This window comes from Nerophis lumbriciformis, linkage group LG03, assembly GCF_033978685.3.
Source record: "Nerophis lumbriciformis linkage group LG03, RoL_Nlum_v2.1, whole genome shotgun sequence".
Classification (NCBI taxonomy): domain Eukaryota; kingdom Metazoa; phylum Chordata; class Actinopteri; order Syngnathiformes; family Syngnathidae; genus Nerophis; species Nerophis lumbriciformis.
The window spans coordinates 65,387,866-65,409,575 of record NC_084550.2 but is presented as its reverse complement, the minus strand read 5'-3'; the positions used below and the strand labels follow the sequence as shown (position 1 = coordinate 65,409,575).

General features: G+C 39.7%; 1 protein-coding gene across 1 annotated transcript in view; it reads left to right on the top strand.

Moving 5' to 3' along the window:
- kdm4ab (lysine (K)-specific demethylase 4A, genome duplicate b) overlaps nucleotides 1-13,086 on the top strand; it is an 80,697-nt gene extending 67,611 nt beyond the window's left edge. Inside the window, exons 22-23 of the mRNA XM_061941343.2 lie at nucleotides 12,389-12,481; nucleotides 12,556-13,086. Coding sequence (XP_061797327.2) covers nucleotides 12,389-12,481; nucleotides 12,556-12,693 — 231 coding nt within the window. The 3' untranslated portion in view covers nucleotides 12,694-13,086. The remainder of the gene's footprint in view (nucleotides 1-12,388; nucleotides 12,482-12,555) is intronic.
- The last annotated feature ends 8,624 nt before the right edge of the window (nucleotides 13,087-21,710 follow it).

Sequence of the window (21,710 nt, the reverse complement as noted above, 5' to 3'; positions counted from 1 at the left end):
ATAGAACAACAACAAAAACAGGAGCACAAATTACTTGCAACAAGGGACAAGCGGTAGAAAATGGATGGATGGGTAAAAGGCTTTAATGAAAACAATTTAAAAACAAGTACAGTGCCCAATAGAAACATTTTCTCGATCTTTAAAATGGCCTGAAATTCTCTTTAAGTGATCAGTTCAGGTAACCTAAGATCCTTGTGTAATTTACTCCATTACCATAGAGCAGCAAATCTGAAGGCCTTTTTTTTTTTTACCAAGACTTGTGTTGGCTCTAGGAACCAACACACCAAGGATGTTCTGTTTCCTGTGTAAGGCACATTGATATACAGTATCCAGTTTTTTTCAAATAACTGTCTGGTGCTTTCATAAAAAGCAACTCTCCATAATCTTAGCAAATGCATAAGAGTGGCCATGCTTCTCTTAACTTGTAAGGAAAACAGGACTTGTTTCTAAAGAAAGTCTTAAAGTGTAAAATAAATTTGAATTTAAGGCCTTAAAATGTCAAAATATTCTATTAAAAACTTACAAACGTCTTAAATACGAAATCTTTGAATTTTTGTGGACGCTCTAACGCAGGGGTGCTCATTACGTTGATCGCGAGCTACCGGTCGATCTCGGAGGGTGTGTCAGTCGATCGCCAGCCAGGCATTAAAAAAATAGTCCTAAAAATGAGCGATCATAAATCTTCACTATGACGTCACTTGATTGACATTCACGGCACCCGAGGGTCTTCTGAGATGATGCTGGCTGCTGCCAGCTCATTAAAATTACCGACTGGAAGGCGAGAAACACTTTATTTCAACAGACTCTGGCGCCGTACCATGCGTCAAAACTACAAAGACCGACTGCACAGTTGCGCTAACAAAATAAGAGTCTCTGAAAGCTGGCGTGCACAAGCTAGCAAGCTACGGAGTTTGCCGACAATGTATTTCTTGTAAAGTGTATACAAAGGAGTACGAAAGCTGGACAAATAAGATGCCAAAAACCAACCACTTTCATGTAGTATTGGACAGAAAGGAGGACTTTTTTTCTCCTCCATTCAAAAATGCGGACGTTATCAGCGCCACTGTCCAGTCAATGCAAGTCATCACAATCAGGTAATACACCAACTTATATTCTTGCCTTCATGAAAGGAAGGAATCTTTATGTGTTAAACATGCTTGTATTATCATTAAACACCTTTAACTTGTTAACAATATTAACTATATGTGTTAAACATGCTTGTATTATCATTAAACACCTTTAACTTGTTAACAATATTAACTATATGTGTTAAACATGCTTGTCTTATCTTTAAACACCTTCAACTTGTTAACAATATTAACTATATGTGTTAAACATGCTTGTATTATCTTTAAACACCTTTAAGTTGTTAATATTAACTATATGTATTAAACATTCTTGTATTATCATTAAACACCTTTAATTTATTAATATTAACAATGTGTTAAACATGCTTGCATTATCTTTAAACACCTTTAACTTGTTAACTATATGTATTAAACATACTTGTATTATCATTAAACACCTTTAATTTTTTAACAATATTAACTATATGTGTTAAACATGCTTGCATTATCATTAAACACCTTTAACTTGTTAACAAAAACATATATTTCATAAATAAGTAAATATAAATTATATATATGAATGAGGTAGATCCCCACGACTTGATCAATTGAAAAGTAGCTCGCCTGCAGAAAAAGTGTGAGCACCCCTGCTTTAACGTAACTACAAAAAGAAACTAAAGTAGGCTACATGTGCTGCCCGGTCAGATTTAATCGCACACCACCTCTGTGCTGTGCACGCATAGTAGTGTGTTGTTGCAGCTTAGCATAGCAGCACAGAAAACTTAATGAAAGCCCACAGCGAAGCCAAATTACAAAGTTCAAGGACTTGTGGCTCCAGAACGATCAATTTAATGCATGGTCGAAGCCGGTCGATGGAAGCGTAAGTGTTTGGGACCTGGATGTGGAGCCATCAAGGAGGGAAGCGTTTTGTAAACATGGCAGTGAAAGTGATTGCAATGATAATTTATATATACAAGGGTCGACTTAACCCCCATACTCCCCCGGACCCCTCATAAGAGTGGGTAAAGTGGCACCTAGAGATCAATATGAGATGTTTACTCGTGAAATCATACTATTACATACAGTAAGCACACACACATTTATCTGTGGTAGTAGTGTACTCACAGCAGTAAAACTATTTAAAAAAACAACAACATAATTCTCTTATATTTCTATACTTTACTCCAATAATTTCAGACCAGCTTCTCATGCCTAATCTTTTCTCCAAGTTTATACAGCAAGTGACATTAAAAGCTATAAAGGTTGTCTGTTCAGTGTTCACACTCAGTTCATGGTGGGTTGAGGAAAGCAAGGGAGATTTGCGAATGTCATGCTTAGATAAAAACTAGTCCTTGTTTATTAAAGGGGAACATTATCACAATTTCAGAATTGTTAAAACCATTAAAAATCAGTTCCCAGTGGCTTATTATATTTTTCGAAGTTTTTTTCAAAATTTTACCCATCACGCAATATACCTAAAAAAAAAAAGCTTCAAAGTGCCTGATTTTAACCACCCGTCCATTTTCCTGTGACGTCACATAGTGAAGCCAACACAAACAAACATGGCGGAAAGAACAGCAAGCTTTAGCGACATTAGCTCGGATTCAGCGGCTTAAGCGATTCAACAGATTACGCATGTATTGAAACGGATGGTTGTAGTGTGGAGGCAGGTAGCGAAAACGAAATTGAAGAAGAAACTGAAGCTATTGAGCCATATCGGTTTGAACCGTATGCAAGCGAAACCGACGAAAACGACACGACAGCCAGCGACACGGGAGAAAGCAAGGACGAATTCGGCAATCGCCTTCTAACCAACGATTGGTATGTGTTTGTTTGGCATTAAAGGAAACTAACAACTATGAACTAGGTTTACAGCATATGAAATACATTTGGCAACAACATGCACTTTGAGAGTGCAGACAACCCATTTCAGGTGCGCTAAGAACATATATTATTCCACGATTTCAGCACTCAGGTTAACCATACCTAAATAGACACAAAATACTGCATTACACAAGACTACCTGAATGTACTCGAATGATTGAAAAAAATAAATGTTTTTAAGCTAAATTATTGGTAAACACAGTTTATGTATAATCATTTACGTAAAACCGCGAGTAATGAATAAAGTTTTCATCAATTAATATATTCTGTAGACATACCCTCATCCGCTCTCTTTTCCTGAAAGCTGATCTGTCCAGTTTTGGAGTTGATGTCAGCAGGCCAGGGAAGCTAGGGTCTTCGGTGGCATAAGGGACGGTGTGAGCCAAGACATCCAGGGGGTTTAGTTCGCTCGTCTGCGGTAACAAACTGCCGCCATTGCTTGCCGTGCTACCGAGGCCCTTTGTCCCTGAATTGCTCACACACTCCGGCAGATTTAATGGGGGTCTGGCGGCAGATTTCTTTGACTTTATCGTTGGAAATGCATCTGCCTTGAGTGTCACAGGATATCCACACATTCTTGCCATCTCTGTCGTAGCATAGCTTTCGTCGGTAAAGTGTGCGGAACAAACGACTGACCATTTCGTCGGCTTTCCCCACACCCTCGTATTTTGAACAAATGTTGTCCAATTTCTTGCCACTTTCGCGTCTCTGGGCCACTGGTGCAACTTGAATCCGTCCCTGTTCGTGTTGTTACACCCTCCGACAACACACCGACGAAAGTGAGAAAATGGCGGATTGCTTCCCGATGTGACGTCACGTTGAGAGCGAATAATAGAAAAGCATTTAATTCGCCAAAATTCACCCATTTAGAGTTCGGAAATCGGTTAAAAAACATATGGTCTTTTTTCTGCAACATCAAGGTATATATTGACGCTTACATAGGTCTGGTGATAATGTTCCCCTTTAAGGACAAGTGGTAGACGATGGATTGTTAATCTACTTTTCATTTACTGTTAATATCTGGTTACTTTATCTTGTAACATGTTCTATCTACATTTCTGTTCAAATCTAATAATCACTTATTCTTCTGTTGTTTGGATGCTTTACATTAGTTTTGGGTGATACCACAAATGTGGGTATAAATCCAATACCAAGAAGTTACAGGATCGTACATTGGTCATATTCACAGTCCTCATGTGTCCAGGGACGTATTTCCTGAGTTTATAAACATAATATAAATTAAAAAAATAAAAAAGATGTTGTGATGCCAAAAAATATCTATGTAATCATAGTAGTATCGACTTGATACGCGCCTGTACTTGGTATCATTACAGTGGATGTTAGGTGTAGATCCACCAATGGCGTTTGTTTACATTTTGACGCCGGTGAGTTACGGTGTGTAGTGTAGCATGTTTAGCTATTCCTCGTCCTGCAGGGATGATACTTGTAAGAAACTTACTTTATTTGTCGCCATGGAGGCGAGGATTAGTGATTTAGAAGTCGCTAAAACACTGGCGACTTGGGCTGGATGTCTTAAAGCACCTCTTCCTGAGGGTGTTTCAGTGTTATAACTTCACCTTTATCTTTACTTTTTAAGCCAAAATGCGTCTATTCTCCCTTTTCTGTCCACACACTGTGTCTGCTTGTAAGTACTCTGTGTGTGTGTGTGTGTGTGTGCTACCGAAAATGCTTGCTGCTCGTAAACAGCAATGTCATGACGTGATGACGACAGGGGCGCGGCAGACTGGTACTTTTAAGAGGCGTTATAGTACCGAATATAATTCATTAGTATCACGGTACTATACTAATCCCGGTGTAGTTTCCTAATGAAGCCTTAGCTTGATGCTCCTCTACTTTCTCCTGCTCCCGCTTGCTGTGGCAACAACAAACAAAACTCCAGACGCTCCTCTTCGTTTTGTATCGTTTACTTGTCAACTTAATCATTCAAAAAGGTAAAACAATAACAATGTGGGAACAAATGAATGGCAAAATAAAGCGAGTTTGTTACAGTAAGAAAAAGTAAGAGTAAGGTCAAAAAACTGTGTGGCTCGATTCCACCATACCTGACTGCCATTACCCATAATACATTGTGTCCAAACCATATTACCACACAGATCCTTCCGCCATATATGCAATTAAACAGTTACGTACTCTTCACTGTATTAAAGCAGTATAAAATAGTATGTCATCAAATTATTCAGACAAATGTAATAATTACAAATAAAGTGTAGCTTATAATTATTCTAAGCATGCAATATATACATTTTGGTATTATTTTAAAAAAAAAAGTTAATAGTCCCCTTTTGGCTGAATAAACATAAAGCACCTTCCATAAAATGTAAATTAACTTAAATAGCATTTAGGCTCCTACAACCGGTATACCGTACAACCCTAGTTCAATGGCAGTAGTTTGCCATTTGGAACGAACATCACCTTTTAGATTTCTCTGCATTTAGCACCGGTCTCAGCTGAGTCAGCTGGGACTAAACAACATCAAAAGCAGAATGCAGGAGCTCAAAGGTTTGCGCTACAGCGGGGAATGAACAATATATGACCACGTCATCTGCATAAAGATGAATCGCAGTATCTGACACTTTATTACTGAGATTATTGAAAACAACAGCGGACCTAATATGGAACCCTGAGGTACACCCTTTAACACAGGGAGGAAAGACGAGGACGACACATTGTGTTCTATCGGACAGGGAATTAGAAAACCACTTTACAGCATGTCAATCCTGTGCGATCTGTGCTGAGCATAGTGTCCTCACTTGGGGAGCTGTAAATTAACTCAAGAAAAATACCTTGACATTTGGTCCATAAGCCATGTGGTTCTGGCTGGGGAGTACTCCTAGCATTTCTTCAAGGCTGACGGGTATGATACAGTGTAAATATTACATGGTTACACCGTTTGCCCAAGTTAACTGTCAACAAACTGCTGCTTGGCTTTTTTCTATTCTTCCATTCCTGTTTCAGGCAGCATCAACATACTTAACACTTGAGTGACTGTGGGTACCCCTCACTAAGGCTGCAGCTAACGATTCTTTTTCTATCGATTAATCTATAGATTATTTTTTTTTTTTTCCGATTAATCGGTTACTCTATAGATTTTTTTTTCGATTAATCTATAGATTTTTTTTTTTTTTTCGATTAATCTATAGATTATTTTTCCTTTTACCGATTTTTTTTTTTATTTAAAATGAAGATGAAAACAATAAATGTAGGCCAGTGTTTTCAAAAGGCATGGCTTTTATTTACAAAAAAAAAAAGTATGGCCACTCAGTCAACATTGACAACAACATGACAAAATATTCTGTAACAATGTAAACATTTAAAACTTTTAACATTTAACAAAATTAAAAGTAGCTTATTTGCTTTTTAATGTGCAAATATAAAAGTAAACATCCAGTGCAAATCTTAATATTCTGCGATAGTATAAGTATTTCAAAAGTAAAAGTATTGCTTATTTTGCTTTAAAATGTGCAAAAATAAAGATAAACATCTAATACAAAAAAGTGCAAAACGGAAATATTCTGTAACAGTGTAAACATTTCAACAAAAGTAAAAGTATTGCTTATTTGCTAAAATGTGCAAAAATAAAGATAAACATCCAATATAAAAAAGTGCAAAACTAAATATTCTGTAACAACAGTTTAAACATTTCAACAAAAGTAAAAGTATTGCTTATTTTGCTTAATAACACAACAATGATAGTATGATTACAGTGAAAGTTAATTGTTCGTTTGTACATAGTATATGTAACTGTTAATGTTGTAAAAGGTATTTGCACAACTAATTAACGTTAGCGTTTGTGACACGTCTTGTGCCGTGGGGTTCTTTCAGGACCGACAGACTGAACGCCAGACGGCTTTGTCAGGTTTACAATCTTTTAATTTTACACAAAGTCTTTTCTCTTCCAACTCTTTTCTCTTTCTTTCCTCGCTTTTCGGCTCCTCTTCCTCGCTCGCTCGTCGTCCTCTGTCTCTGGCTCTCCTCCTCTCTCGCTCCACGTCAGCTTCACTCTGGCTCCTTCCAGCCTCTCTTCCCTCTCTCTCTGCTGCTCCCCTTTTCTTCAGCGAGAGGAGATTGGATGATCGTGCCCAGGTGCGCGGATTGCGCACCTGGGCACGATTGCGGCGTCGCCTCCTGCGCGTCCCGCCTTGCCGCTCGCTCGCCGGCCCCGCCTCTCCACAGCGTTAAAGAGGAGCGCGTCTTTGTAAACACTGAACAGGCACGCCAAACGCGCCTCTCAGAGCGAAACGGTGCTTTAGTTTATGAATTTACAACGCAGATACAAATGACACATTCATGTTTTTGTGTAATGATGAGAACGTATACTCACGCGGACGATTGACTAGTTGATGGTGATGGCAAGAACGCTGTCGGGTGTTTTCTTTTAAAATGTTCGTTCATAGCCGTTGTGCTGCTATGATAGGCCATTTACGCTCGACACAGTGTGCATACAACAACATTATTAGGCCGTTTATTGAAATACTCCCACACTTTTGACGACTTTTGGCGTGCTTTTTCACCTCGCTCGCATCGTCTGCTTTGCGCTCCGCCATGACAGTAGTGTGACGTAAATATGCGACGTGTCGACGCACAAAAACGGCGTCGACGTATTTACGTAACCGATGACGTCGACTAAGTCAACGCGTTGTTTCAGCCTTACCCCTCACCACTTTCAAACCCAGATCTCACAAAATTGGCACCTTAGAGCAGTAACAGCAGACCCATATGAACTCATCTGTGCGCATTCGTATCGCCGCACAGAATCCATCCCAACGTTTGATCAGTGACGACGTCTGTTCCAGTGTCAGTGGTGACGTGTATAATACTTTCTGGTCAGCAACAATTGCTTTCAACACGCCTGGACTTGTGTATCGGCACCTTAAGTTGGAGTCATTAATCTCGTTATATGCAAATATAATGACAATAAAGTCCATTCTATTCTATTTTAAACGGTCGCCGTTGAGGATGGGTACCAAATTTTATAGGTGACGGTTCACACAAAATCGGGGCCATGTTTTGATGCCTCCAGTTGCAGACTCACACAGACTCAAGCACTTGGGCGGTAAACAAGCAGTCAAGCATTCAGAGCAGGTCGGAATGGCTTTGGGTATTGTTACAATTCTCCATGCCAACAAAGTAAGAAGAAGGCTCTCAAAAGAACAGTAAACTCCGGATTTCCACTGGATGTGTAACGGTTGCTAAACAGCACCAGAACATCTCCGCCGTTGGCGCTTCTGCCATACAGCAAAATAGTGCAAACTTTTATTCATTTTTTTATTTTATTTAGCCTTTATTTAACCAGGTAAAATCCTATTGAGATCAAAGATCTCTTTTCCAAGGGAGACCTGGCCAAAAGGCCAGCAGCAAGGTTACATTAAAAACAGTAAACACATAAAACATCAAATTTACAACATTAAGACTTGCTCACATAACACATGTGCATACAGACAAGGTAGACTGCAATCCTTTCACAGAAGCTTTACACTCATTTAATGTAACAAAGGTTTGAAGTTGAAGATTCGATTGTAGGTTATTCCAAGCCTTCGGTGCTGAAAACCTTAATGCTTTCTTGCCCAGTTCAGTTCTTACTTTGGGAACGACAAATTGCAGAACATTCATTGAACAAAGATTTTTACCAAATTTGCGCGTAATCACATAATAAGGGGAGTTGTAGCAGAGCGAACCACAAACCGTTTATTCTGTCCTTCCAGAGTAGCAGAAGCAAATTTGAAATACATAACGGCTGCTGAACAGCAACACCGCGGAATGTCTCGAAGCTTGGCCGTCCATCAATACCTACAGGCGGGCGTCTGTGACCGCTCTGACTTGATTTAACTTGTGGAAAAGACGACAGTCGTGCCTTGCAGAATGACAGCTTTATTTTTCTAATTTTAGCCAACAGCCCAGCATTAATTCACATCACCTTTTGCAAGCGTTGTACACACACACACACACACACACACACACACACACACACACACACACACACACACACACACACATACATGTATTGCCTACTTTGTGTGGACCCACGTTTGGTCAGTAGGTTGTGAGGGCCCCCCTTTCCACTATAGCTAGAATGATGAAAAAATATATATCTAGCACTAGATGGGAGTAGAGAGTTGCAACCTCACTTCAGAATGCAAAACACACAAAGTAAAAACTTTTTTTTTTACTTTTGTAGTTGTGAGGTAGATTTGACCATACACACACATAGTAGTAAGTTCTGTGAGTTGGCCATTTTTAAGGACAGCAAAGTACTCAATGAAGGTAACACATCTAAATTGAAAATAAATCATATCTTGCTCATTGCTCAACCTATTTTCATTCAGTTTACATTATTGTATAAATGTACAAAACATGTACTACATATACAAATGTATGTACATAATAAGTAGAAAATGAAACATACACAAAATGTGTACATAAATACATAGAGTACAGTATACACACACACACACACACACACACACACACACACACATGTATTTGTTACCTTCTTGAGACCTGAGAAAAAGCCTACCTCTTTAGGGACCACCCTTTCTAGATATATAAAGATTTGTATTTACAACATTAATAATATATACATGCTATGCAAATATAAACAAAGTAAACATTTAGTAAATTTTTTTGGGGGGGGAATTTGTAATTGTTTTTTAATCTTCATTATTTACAGTATATCTCTATAAACATTCATTTAATTTTTTTAATTAATTTTGGCCAAAGGAAGCGCATTTAAATTTCTTACACACACACACACTTATTACATACGTTGGCCAGAGGGGGAGCACTTCAAGTTTTTACACACACTTGTTATTTCATATGTTGAACAGAGGGGGGGCACATTTAAAACCGACACAGAGTCAATTTGAAAAATCCCTCCTTTTTGGGACCACCCTAATTTTGTTAGATTTCACCAGCAGGGGTGCAAATGAGACATTCTTTATTAGATGCAATGGTTTTCCTTATTGGGACCATGATGTCGGTCCTAACTTGTTCACCGGTCCTCATATGGAAGGTACTTGTCCATATGTTCCTTTTTGACTGTACTTAAATGTATAATAGACTGTATTTATGTTATTCACATTTAAATAATGCTGTATAATAGACTGTATTTATATTATTCACATGTAAAAATACCTAAATGTTTATTGTTTATTGTTTGTGAGCGAACTGTGGTGCTGAATTTCCCCCGGGATCAATAAAGTACTTTCTATTTTATTCTCTATTCTATTCTATTGATGTTTCAAGAAGGGTAGAAATACAAGAACACACATGTCTCATTCAACGCCTGCTCCCCACTACCCTGCTTCCCCAGCCTCTGTATCAGCTGGTATTTGACACAGGACCCCATATAACTGTCCAAGATATGCCTGTAATACTAGTTGATTTTAGGCCGTGGCGGCAGCGTTCCGCGGCTGTACCACATTCAGTGGAAATCCGGGGTATAGCTTCACTTTTCAAAATGCACTAGCTTGATTCTAATTTACATTGGATTTGCCATCAACATGCTACATATTTAGCATTAGCGATTTTACATGGCAATTTCAACACCTCCAAATGTGGTAATAAAAACTACTACTAAGATGCAAGTTTCAATCAAACAGCTGGTGTGTAATAAGTACAATACTTAGAGTATAAACACTCAACATAAGACAAGACTGGCACATTCAACGTAAAGGCAAAGGCTACCTGGCAACACACTGTAGTGTATACACTACTGCCATCTAACGTCTTGGAATTGCAACTGCATGCAAAGTCAACAATATAGTACAGTACTTGGAAATGAGACACAAGCGTGTAAGAAAAAGATAACAACTGAACAACACAGCTCAGTGTTAAATGTTGAATACAATAAAACATAGATTTTTGTTTTTAAACAATTAACATTTATGAACACATTTGAACACGCACAAAAGTACAACAAATTGGTACCATTGAGTACTGGTGTTCATTCCTAGGTCCTGGGAATTGGTACTGTATTAATTCCAAATGTGAAAGGTACCCATCCCAAGTCACCATGACGATGTCGTCGATTCTGGGAAATGAACTGATTGCCTTTGATTTCTTCATTTTGAGTCGGTGCTGTTTACACAGACCAGTGAGTCAGAAAAATCACAAAGACTTTATGATTCATGTGAAAGGGATTTTCACATGACTCTAAAGCAGCGGTCGGCAACCCGCGGCTCTTTGATCACTCTGATGCGGCTCAGCAGCTTACTTGCTGAACCCCCCAATTTTCCCGTGAGACTTCCGCGATTTCAGTGCCTCTCGCAGAAAACTCCCGGGATCAATATTCACCGATTTTCACCCTTACAGATATAATAAGGGCGTGCTATGATGATACAATATTCGGCGCCCTCTACAATCTGTATTAACAGCGTGCCAGCCTAACAATTGTTATACAATATACATCTTCTGCTTACACACGTACGTGACAGCAAGGCATACTTGGTCAACAGCCACACAGGTTACACTGACGGTGACCATATAAAACAACTTTAACACTCTTACTAATAATGCGCCACACTTTGAACTAAAACCAAACAAGAATGACAAACACATTTCGGGAGAACATCTGCACCTTAACACAACAGGACAAACACCCAGAATCCCATGCAGCCCTGACTCTTCCGGGATTCATTATACACCCCTGCTACCACCAAACCCTGCCCCTACCCCAAGCCTGCTCCCTCACACATCAACCCCCCCTCCCCCCCTCTCTCTCTCTGTGCGACGGTTGAGGTGGGCGGGGTTTGGTAGTGGGGGTGTATAATGTATCCCGGAAGATTTAGGGCTGCATGGGATTCTGGGTATTTGTCCTGTTGTGTTTATGTTGTGTTACGGTGCAGATGTTCTCCCGAAATGTGTTTGTCATTCTTGTTTGGTGTGGGTTCACAGTGTGGCGCATTATTAGTAAGAGTGTTAAAGTTGTTTTATATGGTCACCGTCAGTGTAACCTGTGTGGTTGTTGAGTAAGTATGCCTTGCTGTCAACTACGTGAGCAAGCGGAAGCCCCATACAACATGTGGCTGATCAGGCACGCCGGTTGTAGTGGGCGCTATGTGCTGTACCATCACGGCACGCATGATGCTGACAAGCGCTAGTCATATGAAACTCGCGTGCCGCACCAGCTTAAAAATTCCATATAAAGGTGTGGGCAGCGTGTCTAAGACCCCTGGTTAATACATAGCACAAAGCAACAAAAAAACTTTGTATGCAGTGTTATTTCATTGAAAATTTCAAAAGTATTCTATAATTTGTGAAACTGGTCAAAAGGGCTCTTTGACTGGTAAAGGTTGCCGACCCCTGAAATAAAGCAACTTCCGTCACTCGACAAATGGTTTTGTCCAACATCTAATGTTCAACTTTGGAGTGCATGTGTTTCATGTTTCAGCCTAACGAGCGCGTCTGCTTGACTTCAGGTGGAATTTGAAGACGGCTCCCAAATTTCCGCCAAGCGAGAAGACGTGTACTCGTTGGACGAAGATCTGCCCAAGCGCGTCAAGTCGCGGCTGGTAGGTCCCCAGCTCTCGGCCCGGGGTTGTCCCGCGCGGATTCAAACGTGTCCTTTTTTTCCCCCCTCCCGCAGTCGGTGGCGTCAGACATGCGCTTCGAGCTCTTCGCCCAGGAGGACGTCAAACAGAACTCCAAACGCCAACGCGTCATCAACTCTCGATACAGAGAGGACTACATTGAGCCCGTCATTTATCGGGCCATCATGGAGTGAGCTCCCTTTCCTGGGTTTGGCTATTTTTAGATTTTTGACGCCCCCTTTTTAGCTTCCATGGCCTGTCAGGCTTCAGTTTCAAAACTACGGCTGGGACTCCTACTGAATATCACTCTTTCCTATCATGCTCTGTAGATTGGTTTTCCTTTTGCTTAGTAATTTATTTTGGGGGAAGAAGCCATCAGCCAATAATCAAGTAGGTCAACGTTTGCACTACTTCCTGAGGCAAGATGTTTTTTTCCTGCTCGTGTCAGCTAAACCGACTTAGTCACTGACTTTCCTTTCCCTGTGGTGAATTTTTTAAAGAGACACAGACGGATCGGCTGTTTCTGTCCCATCAAACTGTTTGTCCAAAAAAATTAAACATTACACCTGAAGTGTCAACAAGCCTGACATTTTCCTCCCATCGTCAATCATCTATTCATCCGCATCTCAACTGTCAAAATGGAAGCCTTACTTTCCCCTCGATCACCACCCGAAGCTTAAGATGTATTTTTTTGACTACTATAAGATTAACTTTGTCCTTTTCACACTCTGTAGAAAACCCGCAGATGTATTTATATTTATTAAATTAGGTTTTCAGACACACTCTTAGAGCTTTCAGGCTTTTTCGCTCATTTGGAATTTGTGTGGTGTGAATCTGATGAAGCAAAAAGCACTTAACTCCCAACATGGCCTCCAAAAAGTTGAGCTTCTCTCCTGATTATTTGTAATTTTGTCTGGTGACAGCTAGCGCTAGAGATGGAGATCCTATTGTTGACACTTCTAGATATAGTGAGGATGGTCATGGACACTCTGTAAACCTCAACGCAGTAAAGTTTGGGATAAAAAAAAACACCTTGTATGTCTGTGTGATTGATAACAAATATTAGAACGGGTGTGGCAAACTCGTCTTTAGTGAGTGCAATTATGGGTGGGGCCCCTTGCAACAGTAATTGTGTGAATGCTCCAAAGCATTCGTATGGTTTTCTACACCAAAATTCATCTATTTATTCTTCTTCTCCATATTTTGGCGCGCTCTACCTTCCACATTTTACATCCGATTCAAACCATTCCAACTTCAAACTGTTTGGCCTACTCTGGAATCGCGGGCTTTCCCTTGACAAATTCCAAAAATTCCCAGATTTCCCAGAATTCCAGGTTTTCCGGGACATTTTTCTCATTCAAAATGAATTGACCCATCCATCCATCAATCTTCTTCCGCTTATCCGAGGTCGGGTCGCGGGGGCAGCAGCCTAAGCAGGGAAGCCCAGACTTCCCTCTCCCCAGCCACTTCGTCCAGCTCTTCCTGTGGGACCCCGAGGCGTTCCCAGGCCAGCCGGGAGACATAGTCTTCCCAACGTGTCCTGGGTCTTCCCCGCGGCCTCCTACTGGTCGGACGTGCCCTAAACACCTCCCTAGGGAGGCGTTCGGGTGGCATCCTGACCAGATGCCCGAACCACCTCATCTGGCTCCTCTCCATGTGGAGGAGCAGCGGCTTTACTTTGAGCTCCCCCCGGATGACAGAGCTTCTCACCCTATCTCTAAGGGAGAGCCCCGCCACCCGGCGGAGGAAACTCATTTCGGCCGCTTGTACCCGTGATCTTGTCCTTTCGGTCATAACCCAAAGCTCATGACCATAGGTGAGGATGGGAACGTAGATCGACCGGTAAATTGAGAGCTTTGCCTTCCGGCTCAGCTCCTTCTTCACCACAACGGATCGATACAGCGTCCGCATTACTGAAGACGCCGCACCGATCCGCCTGTCGATCTCACGATCCACTCTTCCCTCACTCGTGAACAAGACTCCGAGGTACTTGAACTCCTCCACTTGGGGCAAGATCTCCTCCCCAACCCGGAGATGGCACTCCACCCTTTTCCGGGCGAGAACCATGGACTCGGACTTGGAGGTGCTGATTCTCATCCCAGTCGCTTCACTCTCGGCTGCGAACCGATCCAAATGAATTGACCATTTTTTTTAATTCCACCATTTCCACTTTTTGCAACCTATTCAAACCATTCCACCTTCAACATAATCCACTCATCCTGGACATTCAATTTATAATTTTTCCAAGTTAAAAATGTTCCAGTAATTCCCAGAATTCCCATTAGTTCAAACCCTTTTTTGACTCTTTTCTGGCGACTACTCCTTCCACATTTTTCAACCCACTTCAACCGTTCCACTGTCCAAACATTCCTCATAATCAGGACAAAAAAACAAAGGTGTTTTTAGAACTGGAAAAATTCCCGGTTTTCCCGAAATTCCAGGAATTCTGTAATACCATTTCTCAATTCAACATGTTACTACTTCAACATTTCTCGATCGATTTTAAAAATTCCAACACCAACCATTTCAACTCATTCAGACCATTCAAGTTTTTTTTACCATTTTCCAAAAAATTCCCGCTTTTCCCGAAATTCCCCAATTTTGGGGAATTTCCCATTGAAATCAACGGGACAGTCTTCCAAGTTCCACAACTCCCACATTTTTCATCTGATTCAAACTGTTCCAACTTCAAAATATTCAGCCTGTTTGGGAATTGTGTGCTCTACTCCAACAATTCTAAAAAAATTCCAGGATTTCAGTTCAACTTCAGCATTGGAGCATTCACACGCAATTCCTTCAGGAATTGCCTCATCTAGTTATTTACAAATTTAAATGTATATTAGCCTCGTCACACAATCTGCATAGGCAATTGTTTGATTATTATCATTTTTGCCCAAATTTTTTTTATAATTTGCTTTAAAATCTTAAGTCAAAGTGACAGCCAGTTATTTACGGATTTTTTTTTTATTACCAAAAATGTTTGAAATATCTTTTTGCATGCACAGATAATAAAGTTTGGAAGATATGCAGCAGAGGTGCTATAAAAACGACGATTAACATCCAAATCACAATTTTTATTTATTTGATTCTAAATTGATTCATGATTTTTGAGAATTATAAAAAAAAACATGCATATATATTTTTTTCTTTTAAAGAATCGATTTTTGTATTAAAAACATAAAACAACTATTGTTAATATTATTAATATGTATACTGTTTTTTTAAATACATTTTTGGTATTTGAAAAATACCAAAGCTGGTATTGGGTTGGAGTTGCTCTATTTTATTTATTATATGAACATTTTGAAATTTTTGTAAAAACAAAAATAAAAAATGACTTTTTTAAAGTACATTTATTTAGGCCATCATTGTGCATTTAGTTCGTACATCAAAAGAGAAGAAGAGTAATATGTTTTGAAATTGTTTGACAATAGTTTATATACCAAAAAATACTACTGTATTTTTCAAACTATAAGTCGCAGTTTTTTTCATAGTTTAGCCGAGGGTGCGACTTATACTCAGGAGCGACTTATGTGTGAAATGATTAACACATTACCGTAAAATATCAAATAATATTATTTAGCTCATTCACGTAAGAGACTAGACGTATAAGATTTCATGGGATTTAGCGATTAGGAGTGACAGATTGTTTGGTAAACGTATAGCATGTTCTATATGTTATAGTTATTTGAATGACTCTTACCATAATATGTTACGTTAACATACCAGTCGGTTATTTATGCCTCATATAACGTACACTTATTCAGCCTGTTGTTCACTATTCTTAATTTATTTTAAATTGCCTGTCAAATGTCTATTCTTGGTTTTGGGTTTTATCAAATAAATTTCCCCCAAAAATGCGACTTATACTCCAGTGCGACTTATATATGTTTTTTTCCTTCTTTATTATGCAGTTTCGGCCGGTGCGACTTATACTCCGTAGCGACTTATACTCCGAAAAATACGGTACATGAAAATCACGTTTAATCGAGAATCAGAATGGAATCGAAACCTGAGGACACCAAAGATTCCCAACTCTACCATGCGATGATTTTCTCATTTCAAAATGAACAGATCAAATACATTTAGCCAGAAAATACAGAAATCATTTCCAGCTTTTGGCGGACCACATAACATGCAGTCACATTTGGCCCCCAGGCCTTGAGTTTGACTCATGACTGCACTTCAAATAGTTTCATTTTGTTGAGTAGCATCGTGCTGACGCTGCAGAGGCAAGCCAGGACTTGGAAACATTGGATTTGATGAATGACTTCTGACCTGCTGTCACTTTCTTTGAACAGCTGAATGACATGCAGCTGGTTGGACCTGACAGCTTGATCACTTTATGCTCTGCTCGTCACTCAACTTTCTACATGCACTTACCCTATTTTCTTGACCATAGGGCACACCGGACTATAAGGCATACTGCCGATGAATGGTCTATTTTTGATCTCTTTTCATATATAAGGATTATAAGGCGCATTAAAGAGTCTTTTGTTGTTGTTTTTTTCTAAATGTAAAAGACTTCCTTGTGGTCTACATAACATGTAATGGTGGTTCTTTGCTCAAAATGTTGCATAGATGATGTTTTACAGATCATCTTCAAGCCGCTTTCAGAGCGTCTCTTCAGGATGCGCCGTTTTGTGGGCTGTCTTATCTACGTGCCTCACCTTCGACGGCGTCTTCTCCCCGTCATCTTTGTTGTAGCGTGCAAGGACGGGAGTGGAAGAAGTGTCAAAAGATGGAGCTAACTGTTTTAATGACATTCAGACTTTACTTCAATCAATAACGAAGCAGCATCTTCTCTTCCGGAAACAACAACACTGTGTTGTTTCCGATGTGTCCCATGAAAAACCATCCGACCGGAACTCTAATAACTAAAGTTCCTTGGGTGAATAATGTAAACTCACTACACCGGTATGTTTTAGCGCTTTCATGGTGAGTTTACTGACAGATATAAGAAATAACTTTACACTACTTTATATTAGAAATGGCAACAGCAGAGGATGAATGTCCCATAACAAGAAGAAAGTGGAAAAAAAAGAAGCTTATCGACTACAAAGGCGGATGCACACAAATTTTCAGGACTTATGCAGATCCCAAGTACAGATCAGCAGGTAGCAGAAGGTAAGAAACGTTGCTTTTTGCATAATATTGTGAAACAAAACGCCAGATAATGTCTTACCTTATACACACACCATAATACTCCTTCGTTGAAGCACAGTACAATCCATTAAGCAGTGCGGCTTCATAGCTTACCAAAGTCCTACTAAAACATGTTGATAGATTTTTGAGCGCCGTGTGTAATGTTCTATATTTTCAATGGAACGTATAGAATGTTGGTGTTGTTTATTTGAGTCATATTGCAGTCTACACGTATCTCTTATGTGTGACTGCCATCTACTGGTCACACTTATCATTACACCATGTACCAAATAAAATAACTTTGAGGTCGGTAAGCACAGCCAAAAGTATTCCTTACATTAGGCGCACCGGGTTATAAGGCGCACTGTCGAGTTTTGAGAAAATGAAAGGATTTTAAGTGCGCCTTATAGTACGGTATTTAAGAAATGGGCATAATGTCTTTATTAGTACAGTCTTATCTACCGTATTTTTCGCAGTTTTTTTCATAGTTTGGCCGTGTGTGCGACATATACTCCGGAGCGACTTATGTGTGAAATTATTAACACATTACCGTAAAATATCAAATAATATTATTTATCTCATTCACGTAAGAGACTAGACGTATAAGATTTCATGGGATTTAGCGATTAGGAGTGACAGATTGTTTGGTAAATGTATAGCATGTTCTATATGTTATAGTTATTTGAATGACTCTTACCATAATATGTTACGTTAACATACTAGGCACCTTGTCAGTTGGTTATTTATGCCTCATATAACGTACACTTATTCAGCCTGTTGTTCACTATTCTTTATTTATTTTAAATTGCCTTTCAAATGTCTATTCTTGGTGTTGGCTTTATCAAATAAATTTCCCCCAAATATGCGACTTATACTCCAGTGCGACTTATATATGTTTTTTCCCTTCTTTATTATGCATTTTCGGCTGTTGCGACTTATACTCCGGAGCGACTTATAGTCCGAAAAATACGGTACTAGCTCGACAGAACATGGGTCATTCCACCCAGAGGCCTTAAGCAGAATTTTATTTGGAGCCGTTGTGTCCTTGGGCAAGACACTTCACCCCTTGCTCCTGATGGTTGCTGGTTAGCGCCTTGCATGGCGGTTAGCGCCTTGCATGGCAGCTCCCGCCATCAGTGTGTGAATGTGGTAATACTGTCAAAGCGCTTTGAGTACCTTGAAGGTAGAAAAGCGCTACACAAGTATAACCCATTATCATTTATTTACCCAACCTTTTTTTTTTGTCGCACTTAATATGAAACTTTTTTATACCTTTTTTTAAATTTATTTATTTATTTATTTTTTAGCAAACTTGCATGTAAGTAGAAGCATAATTTGTAATCAAACAAATTAAAAGGGAAAATTGTCTAATAATTTTTTTTTGTGGAATGTTTTTACGTTTTTTTAGACATTCTCAATTCGGCTTTATTAAAGTTCTAAACCAGTATCGCACTCTCCAGAAACCAACACTAATGGTAGATTGTGGGATCATGTCGTTATATCCTAATCAGTGACAGAGCAGGAAATGAAGGAAAAATCAAATACAAAGTCTGACCTGGTGTGACAGCAGCCCAGATATCACCAGGTCGGTGCCATTTACTCGTTAACACTTTTAAAATTAACTTACATTTCTGCCATTTTGAACCTCTAAATCACACATTGGACTACTCAAAACGTGTACTGGCTCATGTCAGGTGTTATTGTATTGGACTCATACGATTCATTTGAGTAAAAATAAAAACCTAAATGACATGTACATAAGCATTCACAGCCTTTGCTCAATACTTAGTTGATGCACCTTTGGCAGCAATTACAGCCTCAACACCTATCTTTGGCCACTTTCAACCATTCCTCTTTGCAGCACCTGTCAAGCTCCATCAGTTTGAATGGAAAGCGTTGGTTTTCATCCAGTATGTCTCTGTACATTGCTGCATTCATCGTTCCCTCTATCCTGACTAGTCTCCCAGTTAGTTTTCATCCGGGATGTCTCTGTACATTGCTGCATTAATCTTTCCCTCTATCCTGACTAGTCTCCCAGTTAGTTTTCATCCAGGATGTCTCTGTACATTTCTGCATTCATCTTTCCCTCTATCCTGACTAGTCTCCCAGTTCGTTTTCATCCAGGATGTCTCTGTACATTTCTGCATTCATCGTTCCCTCTATCCGGACTAGTCTCCCAGTTCGTTTTCATCCAGGATGTCTCTGTACATTGCTGCATTCATCTTTCCCTCTATCCTGACTAGTCTCCCAGTTAGTTTTCATCCAGGGTGTCTGTGTACGTTGCTGCATTCATCTTTCCCTCTATCCTGACTAGTCTCCCAGTTAGTTTTCATCCAGGATGTCTCTTTACATTGCTGCATTCATCGTTCCGTCTATCCGGAACTAGTCTCCCAGTTAGTTTTCATCCAGGATGTCTCTGTACATTGCTGCATTCATCTTTCCCTCGATCCTGACTAGTCTCCCAGTTCGTTTTCATCCAGGATGTCTCTGTACATTTCTGCATTCATCGTTCCCTCTATCCTGACTAGTCTCCCAGTTTGTTTTCATCCAGGATGCCTCTGTACATTTCTGCATTCATCTTTCCCTCTATCCTGACTAGTCTCCCAGTTAGTTTTCATCCAGGATGTCGCTGTACATTGCTGCATTTATCTTTCCCTCTATCCCGACTAGTCTCCCAGTTAGTTTTCATCCAGGATGTCTCTGTGCATTGCTGCATTCATCTTTCCCTCTATCCTGACTAGTCTCCCAGTTAGTTTTCATCCAGGATGTCTCTGTACATTGCTGCATTCATCTTTCCCTCGATCCTGACTAGTCTCCCAGTTCGTTTTCATCCAGGATGTCTCTGTACATTTATGCATTCATCGTTCCCTCTATCCTGACTAGTCTCCCAGTTTGTTTTCATCCAGGATGCCTCTGTACATTTCTGCATTCATCTTTCCCTCTATCCTGACTAGTCTCCCAGTTAGTTTTCATCCAAGATGTCGCTGTACATTGCTGCATTTATCTTTCCCTCTATCCCGACTAGTCTCCCAGTTAGTTTTCATCCAGGATGTCTCTGTGCATTGCTGCATTCATCTTTCCCTCTATCCTGACTAGTCTCCCAGTTCATTTTCATCCAGGATGTCTCTGTACATTGCTGAATTCATCTTTCCCTCTATCCTGACAAGTCTCCCAGTTAATTTTCATCCATGATGTCTCTGTACATTGCTGAATTCATATTTCCCTCTATCCTGACTAGTCTCCCAGTTTGTTTTCATCCAGGATGTCTCTGTACATTGCATCAACAAAGTATTGAGCAAAGGCTGTGAATATATGAACATGTGATTTATTATTTTTTATAAATTTGATAAAATAAAATAAAAATTAAAAAAAACTTTCACATTGTCATTATGGGTTATTGTGTGTAGAATTTTGAGGACAAAAAAATTAATTTATTTCATTCTGGAATAAGCCTGTAACCAAACAAAATGTGGGAAAAAAGTAAAGCTCTGTGAATATTTTCCGGATAGAATGTTATCTATGGGGCGGTATAGCTCGGTTGGTAGAGTGGCCGTGCCAGCAACTTGAAGGTTCCAGGTTCGATCCCCGCTTCTGCCATCCTAGTCACTGCTGTTGTGTCCTTGGGCAAGACACTTTACCCACCTGCTCCCAGTGCCACCCACACTGGTTTAAATGTAACTTAGATATTGGTTTTCACTATGTAAAAGCGCTATATAAATATAATTCACTTCACTTCACTATCTGCGATGTGTGAATTTGGACTAAAATAATGCAATCAAGTGAAAGTATATTTGGGATAAAAAGTGGAAGATATATATATATACAATTTCTAAAGAACTAAAATGATATTTTAAGAGGGAACAAGCGACAAATGCTTTTTTTTTTTTGTGCAGTATTTGAAATAGTGTTTATTAACCATGCAATCGGATGAATGTGCATGGATTTTTTGACAGTTCATTTCGTAGTTTTATTTCCCAGGGACTCAAACGGCACCAAAACAACAAGCTGGTGTTGGAGACGATGATGTCGATGAGGGTGTGTGTTGTCACAAAAACACACAGGTGTT